Raw genomic sequence first — 14,038 nt, 5'->3', positions numbered from 1 at the left:
CATGAAAGACAATCTGATATTCTGTTTGTTGTTGGTTATTTCCTTAAAAACTACGACTTTATTCTTGTAATATTATGACTTTAATCTCGTTAAATTACGACTTTAATCTCATAATATTACGACTTTATTCTCGTAATATTATGACTTTTTCTCAGTTATGACTTTATTCTCAAAATATTACGAGTTTTTTCTCGTAATATTACGACTTTATTCTCGTAATATTATGACTTTTTCTCAGTTATGACTTTATTCTCAAAATATTACGAGTTTTTTCTCGTAATATTTCGACTTTATTCTCGAAATCTCCGATTTTTTTTTCTTCAATGTGGCCCTAATACTCCGTCGTACAATATAGACGAGAAAAATGTTCTAAAAGTTTCTACATTAGCACCATGGCAGGGGTTCCCAACCTCTCCCATCTAGATGAGACCCTCCAAACAAGACACAAGATCAATCTGATTGCTTGTGAGATGATGAGCAGGACACAGAAACAGAAAAAAAATGTTCTGCTTCACAAAGCTAGTGAGATTTTTTTCATGATCTTGGCCCTTTGCTTATAAATAACTGGATAATATTTTCATCTTTAAGTCCCTAAAAAGTACTATATTATAAGTTCAACAAAATAAAATCTACCACAGATTATATATTTAAACAGCTCCCAAATACAGAAAAATGTACCCTGGGATCTATATAGATATAAATGAACAGGCGATTTCCTAAATCCTAAATGACTGAGTTTTTTCCCACCTGGACCTTTATGCTCTGCCATTTTTCCTCTAATCATCACGATATAACCTGTGACAGGCTGTTATGCTAGGATATGAATTTTTCATATCATTTTAAAAATTAGATCGGTATTATCATGAATGATATGATATGGCACATCCCTACTATATGCAGGTATACAGGGTATACCCACCCCTTTTTCTAGCCACTCCCAGTATACCCACCTATTAGCTAAACAGCCATTAGGATACATAGGAGAGTATACCCACCTCCTCCTGGGTAACCTACCCATCTACTTGATAGTACACCCACCTAATAAATTACCACTTCACCACTGACCTGTGATGAAGGATCACAAGTAGACTTTACTTTAAGGGGTCACTTGTCAAAAAGGTTGGTAAACACTGACCTGAAGAAGACATCCACTTTCCTGTATGTAGGCTACCATTACATGTGGTAAAACAGATCTGATTTTGATATTGCCATCTCAGTCATATTTGTTGTCTTCCTTATTTATAAAGTACCTATTAATGAGACACGTCTTCCCCACATTAAGGTCTCCAACAACCACCACTTTTGACATTTTCTGTCGGTCCCACCTTTAAAGAAGAAAAGAGATTTTTTACATTAGTGAGATGTAAATGCTTTTCATGAGATTTTCAAGCAAAGCTAAGAGTGATGCATCGACCCAAAACGGTAGACTCACGGCTGATGCCTGGCTGCTCCGTCTTTACAGGCTGCTTTAGTCTGAACGTCCCAGTCTGTCTTCAGCTGCAGAGAGGCATTAGGTGTGTAGCACTGAAAAGAACAGGACCATAACGTACTGGCATTTATTGTGCACGATGCCACTGAATACATAACAGGACTAGGTCCACAGCCATGTGACTCTGTGAGGCTTACTTAGGCACACAGGTTCTTTGTGCTAAATGCTAACATGCTTACAATGCCAATGCTGGCATGCAGATGTTAAGTAGGTATAATGTTTAAAAGTTAGAATGCTTACATTTACTAATTAATAATGAAACGTGAGGGGGACATGAATGTTTATACCAAATGTCATGGCAATCTATCCAATAGCTGTTAAGACATTTCACTCAAAACCACGAACGTCAACCTAATGGTGGCCCTAGAGGATCACCAAAGTCTTTAGGCTACATTGTGTGGAAACCATGAATGTCTGTACAATATTTTGTGCAAATGCATCAAGGTAGATGTTGAGATATCACTGGACAATTAAACAACTTTGATTTTATGATAGCACTAGATGAAAAGTTGTGGGATCACTTAAGTCATTCAGTGTCAAATTCTACCAAATTTCATGGCAATCCATGTGATAGTTGACATTTCATTTAAGGCAAAGAATGTCAACCGCATCATGGCACTACACGACAGATTGTGTCATCACCCAATTCAGTTTGATTAATCTTCTGGGCACCATGAAGATACATTTAAATTTTAATGACGGCAGTTCATCAGATATTTCAGTCTAGCCCAGAGCTGTAAACAGGCAGATCTACAGACAGACCGACACTGCCGTCCTAACAGCCTTGCCACTAGCATGGCTAAACCTACTTACCTTGCTGGGTAATTCCCTCCCAATATGACTATTCAAGTTGTCTGTTTTAGGTGACTGTCACATTGTAACTGTTACTGTGGCACTGTAACATCAGATTTACTGCTTTCATATTGGGATTGTGCTATTTTTGCAAACTAACTTCGCACTTCTATGTCTTAAGGCCCAGACACACCAAACCAATGTCGGAGATCTAGCGGCGATGAGGGTTCCCTGCTGTGTCACCTCTTATCACCATGTCTTGGCCAAAAAGTTGCATATGAATAAACCAAAATGACGGGCAACAGGCACATATGTTATGCGTGAGAGCACATACCCCTCCATACCAGCAGACAGCGGTCACCTGTAATCGCCATTCAAAAAGGGGAAATAGGAAGATGTCTTGATGCCAGTTGGCACATTAGCAACACATTCCAATGTTGAAAGAACATAGCATATTTTCTGTGCGCCAGTGAACAGTAACACAAACCATCAGGAAAAATTTCTGCTAAAGAGCTCAGTGACTAAAGAAATATTATCTTACCATGTAACGTGTTTGTTTTGACCCCATTCCCTCTTGACCTAAGCTCTTTGTTTACATCCCTCACTTACGTTTCTCTTGTGCGCTGAGCTGAACTGCCAATCAGAGTGGTTTCATTCCCCGACAGACTCCACTGTGCTCACACCCATTCAACATGCTGAATTGGTGGAAAAAGGCCAACTAGCGCCAACAAGGGCTAATGGTGTGGGACACACCACACCAACAAGGGCAGCAGACACTCACCAATGGCCCAACTTTGGCCGATGGCTGACTGATGGCTTGGTGTGTCAGGGCCTTTACTGTTAATACCTTGTGATTTTAAGATTCAGCTTCTCTGATTTAAGACCTTTTGATGCCAGTTAAGATAAAGATAAGATTAAGTTCATATTACAAAATCTAAAGGAAAGCAGTCCTTCTCTATCAGAGTGGGACAAGAAGACTACAAAAAAAAAAGCAAAAATGAGAAGCCACAACCTATTTAAGGGCTTATAAAACAGAATTTATTATAAATTCAGCTGTATTCAAGACCATTTGAGACATTGAATCTTATCACAATTTAGGACATTTAGGATTATTCCAGTACTAGTATGCATTCGTTAACATTGGATAGAGCCACTGCCAGCCTTCTCGGGTAAACCATGACTGACAGTTGCCCTGAGAACCTTTGAGCTGACCCCATTACATTCCTGTCCAAATAAAGTACTTCAATATATTATCTAGATAAGATTCAGAGGGCAGAGGGATATATTGAATGAGTCTGTGCTTGGGTAGCTGACCTCAACATTCCATAATAGCCCTCAGTGCTCCGATCTGACACAGATTTCACTATCTGAGAAAGTTAGTTAGAAGTCACATGTTCCTTAATGAAATTTCCATCTACTAGTTAGCCAATCCTATTTATCTTATTTTTTTTTACTACAGTGATCTTACAGTAAAAGACAAGGGTTTTCTTGAACTGGGACATTAAATTGGAAAAAAAAAAACAGGACATACCTTTGGGAATTCCCCGATTACCCTGTCTCTGCTGATGGGGGGTGGGAACGGAATCATCCCATTCCTGTTATCCTGCATGATCACCTGTGAGGGAATGTGTAACAGGAGTCAGTCTTATCTAATTCAGTCTAGTAACAGGCACTCCTTCATTGCATGTGTGTGCATGTTGACAAAGGTCATTTGTTCTCTGAACCAAATACAGCAGGGATGCTCAACTTGTTTTGCAATATGACAGGACGCCAGGGGCCAGTTAATACGGTTAATACACAAACATTAATACTATTTACCAATATATAATAAATGAAATGTCTTTTTTCAATCTTTAGACATTTGGTGTCCGTATTCATCTTTGCTACAGGGCAAATCCAGCAGCAGAGGCCCCGCACAGTTCAGGTGTAGGGAGGGAGGTTTCAGGGATTTGAGGACATAGGGGGCTAGCTAGGACCTCCTCTGTCAGGGAGTCCAGGGGATCCTCCCCCACCCCTGTGTTCATTTTTAAATAAAAAAAACTCTATGTTGATGCTTTTTTCTGCCCCCCTGTACCTCGTCTTCATTCAAAATACACAACAATTCCAGTATGTACGAATATAGGTGTATTTTGATTCTGAATTAGAAAATGGTTGGCCACTGGCACCCTACGCAGACCTGATCTGGGGCCATGCGTTGAGCATCACTGAAATATAGCATTTAGATTAGAGTGTCTGGTTCCAAATTCTGATTCTCATTTAGCTTCATGACATTCATCGACATGCACACAGGATGTGCAATGTGTGTGGCAGACAAACAAAGATGGTTGCTGGTGTTCATTTGTGACAACATTCTTATATATAGAACTATTTATTGTGTATGTTACGGACTGGTTGGGAGTCTGGACATTAGTAATCATGTTGTTTAGTTTTAGAAGATGGTGCTAGTGCGGCTGCTGCATTAAGTTATCCAGTACCAGGCCGGAAGTAAGCTGACTTTGTCTTCAAAATAAAAGCACACAGACAAACGTGATATCAAAATTATGACAATATATTCTCATCCTACAAGTACATTCTTTATTGCCACTTGTGTTGTGTTTTATATTGATTTTCTATTATGTGTCCTCCTCCTGCCCCAAATTCTGCATTATCTTACATTAAAAAGCAAAGATGAACAGTTTTAGTTTGAAGTTCTTGAACGGAAATCACATTTTATTTAGCTTACCGTGACACTGGCAGACACAGACAGACACCACAACCAACCCCACTACATACAGTATTATTTCACACCTCTGGGCTTTTTCCTGTCAGACTGGCGCTTTGTCACATTGTGGTTGAAATCAGGAAGACTGTGAAAGGCTTGTACTCACCGCAGATGAAATTACAGCTATCTCCTCGATTTCTCTGACCGTGTCGCTTGCTGCAGTTGCAAGCCCGGACGCTGTTTGATGAGGAGCTTGTCGTCATGACAACCATACTGTAGCGCATATGCCACGTGATATTTGGACTTTTATTGCACGTATGATTATTAAGCCATACTTGGCACAGACATGCCAACCTATTTAGCAATAACATAATGACAGTACTGGTTGAACAAACACAGCGTTAGGTGACATAAATATATGCTCATCTCTCATGTCAACAGTCCTTCCAGTCCTAATTTTGGCATCCTGGAAAAAATTCTAAAGTAAATTTTCAAGTATTTTTATTGAGCCAAAGATGGAATTACATATATCATGTTGCAGTGTCAGCATTAATTTCATTTTACATAAAATAGTTTTTAAATAATAAGTTCACAGATGCAGGAAAACATGAACATGGACATAAGAACACAGGTGCCTTAGTGCACAAAGTAAAGAAAGGGGAAAGAAAAGAGAAAAAAAGGAAACTAAATCCAGGTGCAGGACTTCCTTAACCTCTGCTATTCCCTGGTCTCACCATATATTGTAGAAGAATGGGTCACAATTTTGGGTAAAAAACTCAAACACTTTTGTAAACTCTGATAAAGCCATTTCTGTTTATAACTGTCATGCAAACCATACTTTCTTAAAAAGCAATCACTCAGCGCATTAAACGTATATCAACGTGTATCTAATTGAATCAGCTTCTTTAAAAAATGTTTCAAATGAGCGTCTTCATCCTAAAAGAAGAAACAATAACTTAGCTCGCTTTACTAGGATTATGAAAACTGAAACATGATTTAAAGTATAACTACTTGAAACAAGCTGGTGTTGAAGAATACAGAAGCATAAAATTGAAATACTTAAGTATTACTTAGTACAAATAGTCTATCCCCGGAATTGTACAGTACAGTGCCTATAAGTAGCCTCGCATGGCACCACAAGTATTTAACATAGCCTACCATTGTATGCTCTCCAACTCCTTCCCACGTTCAGTTTAATTTTACTCCCAGTCATTTTGCACATGCAGAAAAAAAAAACTGTTCGTTCCTCTATTCCAGTGTTTAATAGGCGAACACAGTCAGTTGAGAATACAAGTGACTTGATTACACCACCATTTGGTTTCATACGTAGTCTCCATAAATGTTTTCCGTGCCTACTCTGAGATGTATAGGCAAATGAAAAAAAATCCAGTTAAAATGATACAATTAAAAAATCCTCCATGAATTTCTTCATTCTTTCTCATCGTCAAGGTTGACAATCTGTCTTATTTTTCTCTATAATATGTGAACTTCTGTCTTTGCAGTCATGTCAGTAGCCTACGTGATATGCCAGTGCTACCATTGTAAAAACTGTAGAATTGTGTAAATGTTAACACGACCAGAAACAAAGTGAATGAGTAGCTTATCTGTAACATAAGACAGGTAAGTTTTTACGCCTGACCTTAGGTTTAGTGAAATAAAACTGCCGATTCTTGATTTTTTTTAATACTTGACAACACCCAATAAAAGAGTTACGTCACACTATTAACTTAATAAAACACTGCCCGTACCTGAATGCACCTCAGGTCATGTGTTGGTGCCGGGGGGCATGCTGGGAGCGGGCAAGCTACGCAGTTAGATAACGCGGAGGATGTGTCGAGAGCGTCAGCCGAAGCTTAGTTTGTTTAACCTGGGCCTAGACGGTGTACTTAAGTATTATTTTGCAGGAAGTCGTCCTAAGGAAAAAATTATCCCGTTTGCCGACTTTCTTAATTGGACTGAAAAGAGAACAGGTAATGTTACTTCACTTTACGCTAGCAAGCTAATGGTCACTAGCAAACCTCAGCTAACGTTAACGTTACTGCGTCATGCTAGCTAATCGGTATTTTTTTTTTAAATATTTGTCAGAATTTTAAGAAGCTTGACTAATTATCTAATTATCTGAGTAAGTGGGGTTACCTAAATCTGGCAAGCTCATCATGTAAAGTCATTCCAAAATATTCCTTCAAACAAGAATTCCGTATTTTTTTTGGTAACAGTTTGGCCGTGGCCCCCCCGTGGACTTGAAAATAAAGCCAAGTTAATGCAGCGTTAGGTAAGGGTGATAACAAGTAGAGGAAAAGGAAACGTTAAACTGTATTTTAGCTAAAAGGTTTAAACGCTGGTAGATAACTTTATATGGACTTCTTTGTGACAGCACCTCGATGTAAAAATATATTTGGTTGTAACCTTAACGTAAATATCTATGGAAGCCCATTTCCGCCACTTGATGGAAAAAAATAAGATCTAGTAACTCAAAATAATGAGATACTAAGTCAAAATAATGAGATACTAATTTGAAATAATGAGATACTATCTCAAAATAATGAGATATTAAGTCACCCATGACTCCTCTGTAGTGTCACCACACGTCTTACAAAGATTTTGACTCCTCTGTAGTGTCACCACACGTCTTACAAAGATTTAATGCCTTCCCTCTCGAGTCTGAAAAACTTCTTTAGTACTCCAGACTTGCCCGAAAGCTCTGTCAGAGTGATGCGCGGATCATTTTCCTTCATTTTCACTTGTAATGCTGCCTTCCCTAACTCATCCGACTCCATTTTGGCGGCTGGCTGCACCGTGCGTCAACATCCATATACGTCATGTGCTTGTCAGGTGGCTGGTTGCTGGTTGGTTGCAGCCAGCCACCTGATAGGAGAGAATAAAAATGAATTAAACAGATCGACCAGCTTTATATTAAAAATAAGGAAATAGCATTTATTCATTGTGGAACTGCATATTTGTATATAAAAACATGACTGTTGTTATTATGATTCCCTGTCCCGCCCGCTCCTGTTGACTTTTTTTCCCATCCCGTCCCAATCACGTGACTAATAGCGAAACTGATTTCCATCCCATGGGAATCCCACGGGAATCACGTGACCCGTGGGACTCCCGAAAAAATGTCAGCCTCTAGCGAGTGTAACATTACGACCAAGACAGTCAAACGCAACCCCGGAGTTTTAAAACTCAACCGGAGTCAGTGATGACTGATGAGGTTTAGAATAAGGTTACAGTGCTAACGTTAGATAGTAGCATTAATGTTACTAGTAAGTGGAAACGCACAAGGAGGATAACATTAACGTTTCAGAGGCTACGCTACAGTAGACTAACGTTAGCAGCAACTGGGTGCTGTGTTGTAGGCTTGTGCCGGTTTGAAAATTTTCCAACCGGTTTGATTTAAAGCCAAATATCTAACCGAACCGATATATCTAATTATATACCTAATTTTACCACTGGGGGTCGCATTTGAGCTATTTTTTCCAATAAAAGCCTATTATAGGTGTAGTGCGCTTCCAATCCACTAGGTGGCGATAATGCTGTATTAACTGCCAATACACACAAGGTTACACAAGAAGAAGAAGCAGAAGGACACTTCTCTCGTAGCAGCAGCAGACAGTTGAGCTGAGCTGCGGAGTCCGCAGTCCGCGGAGCCTCCGAGACAAACTAAACAAAACACTTGTAGGCTCCTCCACTTCATTTAAAAACATACGTAAACCTTATTAAGTTGTCATAATGCATGTTTCAATGCAAGATAAGTTGAATATGGTCCCTTGACACACCGCTGATGTGAAAAGCCCCACCCCCACCCGGTTTATCCGGGTGACGTGAATTAAACCGGGTGGAGCTCTTTAAAACCAGACCGAACCGGTTAAACCGGAAATCGGCACAAGCCTACTGTGTTGTCATATATATAATATATAACGCTGCTGGCGTCTCCCCGTCGGGACAGCTCCAGGCGAAACCACAGTCATCTCAGGGCTAGCTCGATGTAGCAGGCCAAGCTTGCTACACACCTTGAGCTCTCTCGGTTGTAGCGTTAGATCTCTGCAGTGGTTTGTTAGAAACTTGCGACTGTATTGCACTGAAGAATTTACTTCTTATTGCACCATGTTTACTTCGCCAATGTACGCAGAGGCTGCTGCAAGCATTGGTCGTGCTGCCATGTTGATTCAAACTTTGAGGCAAACTAAAAAATACCTGTCCAGCAGAAACTCTGCGACCATCTCGTCCCTTTTTTATATCCACAAGCGTCCCTGTTATGACATGCCGTCATGTAAATAAGATAAATAACATAAGGCTATTTAGTTTGTTTAATAAAAGGACAAGGTATAGACCTGTTCTATAGGCCTGGATATGAAGGGTCCGTAGCGCCAAATAATATAACGGTAGTTTCTAAAGAGCTAAGACGAAAAAAAATAAATAAATCAGCCGCTGCTAGTTGCATATAGGGGAAACACTGCTCTTTTTGGTATGAGTTCTTCTGGGTCATTGTGTTCTTCAGCAACGTGTACAGTTGCTTCGCTTTCAGGACTCTCACCAGCAGCCATTCTCGCCTCTAAACTTTTCTCTGTGCTTTCACTCTCGCCGTCGCTAGCATGCCTGTGGTGTGCAGTGGTGAAATGGGTCCCCGCTGAAAGACTTGACCGCTGCGCACCTTCCGGACGTTGTTTGGGCTATTCACCGGTATTGCAGTATATGAAAAATTCATATAACGAAAATAAATACCGGTTTTCGGTACAAACTGGTATACCGCACAGCCCGAGTTTAAAGGTTTACAACACAGGCCACAAAACTATAACATGACTGTAAAAGTATCAGGCCTCAATCCATTGTAGGTTGAAACAATTCAAATTCTTTGTTGAGGGCGTACAAAGGCATTTTCTATGGCCTTTCAAATGAATCTATTGCTGGAAAATGATTTAAATATTTTTATTTATTTAAACTATTAATCTTATTCACGCACATAGTAGGGAAGCACGATATTGGATTCTTTGCCGATATGCTGATATGTGACAACTCATTTGACTGATAACTGATACCGATATCAATGTGTACACTTTTAATCAAACAAGTTTACACAATCTTAAACAATTGTAGTGATCTGATTTGTGTTTGTGAACAGTGACGGCGTATTTTGTGGCAATGTGGCAATCAGCCTCAGGCTAGAAGAGTTTCCCTCATCTCAGGCTTAATATACTCAGAGTTTTGAATAATCTCACTTTCTGAAACAGGGCCCTGAAGTACCTTGCCCAGCCTGTCGCCCTGGATAAGCAGATTAAAATGTATGTATGTATGGAAAATGCATTGTAGCAAAGTGCATCAGAAGATTGGGACTGTAGTGTGGATTGATTTAAAATAAACATTGCGTTGGCCGGGAATCGAACCCGGGTCAACTGCTTGGAAGGCAGCTATGCTAACCACTATACCACCAACGCATACTTAGGAAAGCATGTGTGATAGTTTATGTTTCGCGGAACTCAACTCTTGGTGTGTATTCATACCATGATGCAATAGGACCTGTGGCAAAAAATAGTCATTGGTGAAAGTGTTATCTAGACTGCAGACAGAGTTCCGTAGTCAACCAGCCCACCAGGCTGTGGACACACTATATGAAATCATATGGACAAAGTAGCATTCATGGGTTTCCGTAGTGTAGTGGTTATCACGTTCGCCTAACACGCGAAAGGTCCCCGGTTCGAAACCGGGCGGAAACATGTTATTTTTGTACCACAATGAGTATTTTTGGCCATGTACGTCTACACATAGCCTACCAGGCGTCTGTGTTCAGCTCTAGGTCGTTTGACTGCTTCAGAGGGCCAGCTGTTTAACCCCTTGTGTCTTACCTTGTGTTGCTGAACTAGCGGAGACACGGGGGGGAGGGGCAGTAGGGAGGGGATGCAGTTAGTTGTGTAAGGTCTGAGGCAGAGCGGGTGAGGGGTGTGAATGTGGGCTTATCTAACCACTAGTAAGACACATTCAGGTTGTTAGCCAGTCTGTTGTTCCAGCTGTTCTTGGTAACCATTATTGGTGACCATGTGAATGAAAATGCCCCTAAATCACAACACTATTAGGATGGATGTAGTGGAGCAATGTAGAGTTCAGTGCCTTGAAATATTGATAGAAGACCACAGAAACAGCAGATAGGAATTCAGTTTCCCTCTTAGAAGCATATATTCACTGTAAGCATATATAAATATATATAAATATATTATGTCCTTTCACAGCACAAAAAGAAAATGCTAGCGCCCAACGTGGGGCTCGAACCCACGACCCTGAGATTAAGAGTCTCATGCTCTACCGACTGAGCTAGCCGGGCTATTTTTCCTGTGGAAATATGCATATTTTTGTACTTGCCCAAACGGTGTCCTTGTGCAGTTCTTCCCTCATGGGATGTTGTTATGTGCTGTGGAATACAAGTCATACATGATTCGAGGTAAATTTGTGACAACCATTGGAAATGTGCAGTGCTGTTTGAGGAAAAAAAAATTCTGGGCCAAAAATGGCTACATATTAGTCTCTGTGGCGCAATCGGTTAGCGCGTTCGGCTGTTAACCGAAAGGTTGGTGGTTCGAGCCCACCCAGGGACGAAGTGTGTTTTGTTCCATCTCCTCGCTTTGATGTAAATGACCTCCTATTATTTCAGTGATACTTTGTCTAAACACTATAAGGTCTGTAGTCTATGCAAAGGCTGGCATTGGAGATGAGATGGAGCAAATGAAAAGAATGTACTGTCACGTGCCACCATGCTAATCAGCTACACAAATCCTGTTCTTGTGGGCAGGAAGGTGTGGCTGTCTCTGTGGCGCAATCGGTTAGCGCGTTCGGCTGTTAACCGAAAGGTTGGTGGTTCGAGCCCACCCAGGGACGGGAGGTATTTTCTTAGTCTGCAAGCAGTAAATTACTCCTTGCCATTTATGAATTTTCTGTCTGAAGGACCACAATTTTTACAGGCCCCCTGGTAGAGGGATCGTTCAATTTAATGGATGACATCCTCGAGACTGGCAGGTGTTCGCTGAATGTGGTAACCTATGAGAGCCTGGCAGTGGTTAAGTCCACTCTAAAAGTCAAGGACTGGACAGCATCAAGTATGCCCATAGACCAGCCTTTGAGGCAGTCTTTTTTGTCTTCCTTTCAAAATTACGAACTGTACTTGACAACACACGAAGCTAACAGGCTGGTACAACAGGCGAGGAGAACAAAGTCAGCAAAATCCTCTGCATCATCCACAACAGCCAGACACCCTCACTCCTCTGGGCCAGCCAGCACCTCCTCTGGGCCAGCCAGATTCTTACCCCTCTTTTATGCTCCAGCCAAAGCCTCCCCTACCTCCCCTGCACATGCCTCAACTGCGTCTGCAAATATATTAAAGAGGAAGAGGTCTGGGGACCCAAAACCCAGTCAGAAAAAGAAATAGATGTCAAAAAATAGGTTTATGCACTCTAGTGATTACACTGTAAGCTTCAGCTTAGCCTTTCTTGTAGATCTTAAATGTTTTTGCCAGTTGAATTGAACCCTTGGTTTCAGGGATAAACTAGCATCCTAAATGCTACATTTGTCAGATGGAGTATTATTGCCACCTACTGACTTTTTTGGTATTGTCAGTAGAACTGAACTCTAGTTTTCAGGAGTAAATTAACACTTGTTTTCTATTTTGTTTTTATTTCTTATTTTATCATTTTAATTTAACACTGTTTTACAGACAAAACAATTATGGAGATGTTGCAATTTAGAGCTACAGTATTATCTTCTGTTCACCGTTGCACTTTAATTGTTTAATTGTATTTCAAAATAAATGGTGCATATTGTTTAAAAAGTGAATCAATATCCGTTTTCATGTCCTGTGGTAGCCTTAATGACTTTCACATGCCCTTATAACATTTATGATGTTAAACTAAACTTAACTAAAATTTAGTATTTTATGTTGTGGGTCATCTTGTACCTTGTCAACGACAATCCCAACTTTCAAAACTTGATATTAAAAGCATTATATATGCTACATGTGTTTGCACTATATTGTAGTCAGATGGAGTATTATTGCCACCTACTGATCTTTTTTGATATTGCTGTAGTATGATCTGAAGCCTGGCTGTCAAAAGACAGGTGACTGGTTAAAAGGGTTATTTTCAAAAAATGTCTTGCACATTTTAAAAGTGTGTTAATTTTGTGTTAGTAGGCAAGTTAGAAAAAAAAACCATTCTAGATCAGGGCTCGACAGTGCGAGCGTTTCACTCGCATTTGCGACAAAAAAATAGCTGTGTGCGAACTGTAAAAAATAATTAGGGGCACATGTGCGCATAAAAAATCAGCCGAAGCAGCCTATATTTTTGTCAATAAAAAAATATGATAATCTAACCGCAAATGTTGGAGAAACTCCAGCCGCCTTCCCTCTTCCCTCTTCCCCGTGTGACACAGTTATGGGCAGTTTTCCAAGCCACTGTCGGCACAATGAATATAAGTCCCACTGTCGGCACAATGAACATAGTCCCACTGTCGGCAGCGTGGAAATAAGTCAATAAGTCAAAGTGTGGAGGAAGCGGCGGACCTACGGGGAAGCCTGCTCCGTTCTCCCCGCAGTTAGGGACCGTTCTCCACGGCCAGGCTGTCGGCTGGGTGGAAATATGTCAAAGTGTAGCGGAGACGAGGGACCAGGAAAAGCTGCGGACCTCCAGTGAAGTCTGCTCCGTTCTCCCTGCAGTTAGGGACCGTTCGCCACGGTACCGCTGCTGGGCAGGGTGGAAATAAAGCTCTTGTCACCTCCGGGAACGAACCCATTCATTGTGTATGTGCTACCGCGGCGCAAGAGCGCACCGCTCTGCCGCCGAGCTGATGCCGCGGCGTCTGTGCACCGCCAGCCTGCAATTGAATTTTTTTTAATTTCACCGCAACGCGCTGTGACAACACCTCGGCGCGTTCAATAGCAGAGAAGAGCCTGAAGTAGACCCGGAAGCGGTCACCATGGAGCTGTAGCTCCTGAACGAGCCTGTACCCCAAATCCTGTCTTGCGCACCTTGCTCTCCGCTTGCTCTGTGCCCTACCCCGCGGTGGGCGCCACGAAA

At 41.1% G+C, this 14,038-nt stretch overlaps 2 protein-coding genes and 5 non-coding genes across 7 annotated transcripts in view; 4 read left to right on the top strand and 3 right to left on the bottom strand.

The window, feature by feature from the left end:
- rab36 (RAB36, member RAS oncogene family) overlaps positions 1 to 5,244 on the bottom strand; it is a 10,611-nt gene extending 5,367 nt beyond the window's left edge. The window contains exons 1-4 of the mRNA XM_050032622.1: positions 5,149 to 5,244; positions 3,813 to 3,896; positions 1,433 to 1,524; positions 1,251 to 1,325 (exon numbers count right to left, since the gene is read on the bottom strand). Coding sequence (XP_049888579.1) covers positions 1,251 to 1,325; positions 1,433 to 1,524; positions 3,813 to 3,890 — 245 coding nt within the window. The 5' untranslated portion in view covers positions 3,891 to 3,896; positions 5,149 to 5,244. The remainder of the gene's footprint in view (positions 1 to 1,250; positions 1,326 to 1,432; positions 1,525 to 3,812; positions 3,897 to 5,148) is intronic.
- Positions 5,245 to 6,766: 1,522 nt separating this feature from the next.
- Positions 6,767 to 14,038, top strand: part of pdca (phosducin a) — an 18,293-nt gene continuing 11,021 nt past the window's right edge. Inside the window, exon 1 of the mRNA XM_050032759.1 lies at positions 6,767 to 6,952. The gene's annotated coding sequence lies outside the window, so the exon portion shown is untranslated. The remainder of the gene's footprint in view (positions 6,953 to 14,038) is intronic.
- On the bottom strand, positions 10,346 to 10,417 carry trnag-ucc (transfer RNA glycine (anticodon UCC)). The gene has a single exon. It is a non-coding gene; the product is annotated as a tRNA-Gly (tRNA).
- Positions 10,624 to 10,696, top strand: trnav-aac (transfer RNA valine (anticodon AAC)). The gene has a single exon. It is a non-coding gene; the product is annotated as a tRNA-Val (tRNA).
- trnak-cuu (transfer RNA lysine (anticodon CUU)) lies at positions 11,226 to 11,298 on the bottom strand. Its single transcript has one exon. It is a non-coding gene; the product is annotated as a tRNA-Lys (tRNA).
- trnan-guu (transfer RNA asparagine (anticodon GUU)) lies at positions 11,496 to 11,569 on the top strand. Its single transcript has one exon. It is a non-coding gene; the product is annotated as a tRNA-Asn (tRNA).
- trnan-guu (transfer RNA asparagine (anticodon GUU)) lies at positions 11,776 to 11,849 on the top strand. Its single transcript has one exon. It is a non-coding gene; the product is annotated as a tRNA-Asn (tRNA).

Source organism: Epinephelus moara, chromosome 21 (genome assembly GCF_006386435.1).
Source record: "Epinephelus moara isolate mb chromosome 21, YSFRI_EMoa_1.0, whole genome shotgun sequence".
NCBI lineage: Eukaryota > Metazoa > Chordata > Actinopteri > Perciformes > Serranidae > Epinephelus > Epinephelus moara.
The sequence above is the reverse complement of the archived record's forward strand: the minus strand, read 5'-3'. Positions and strand labels throughout refer to the sequence as shown.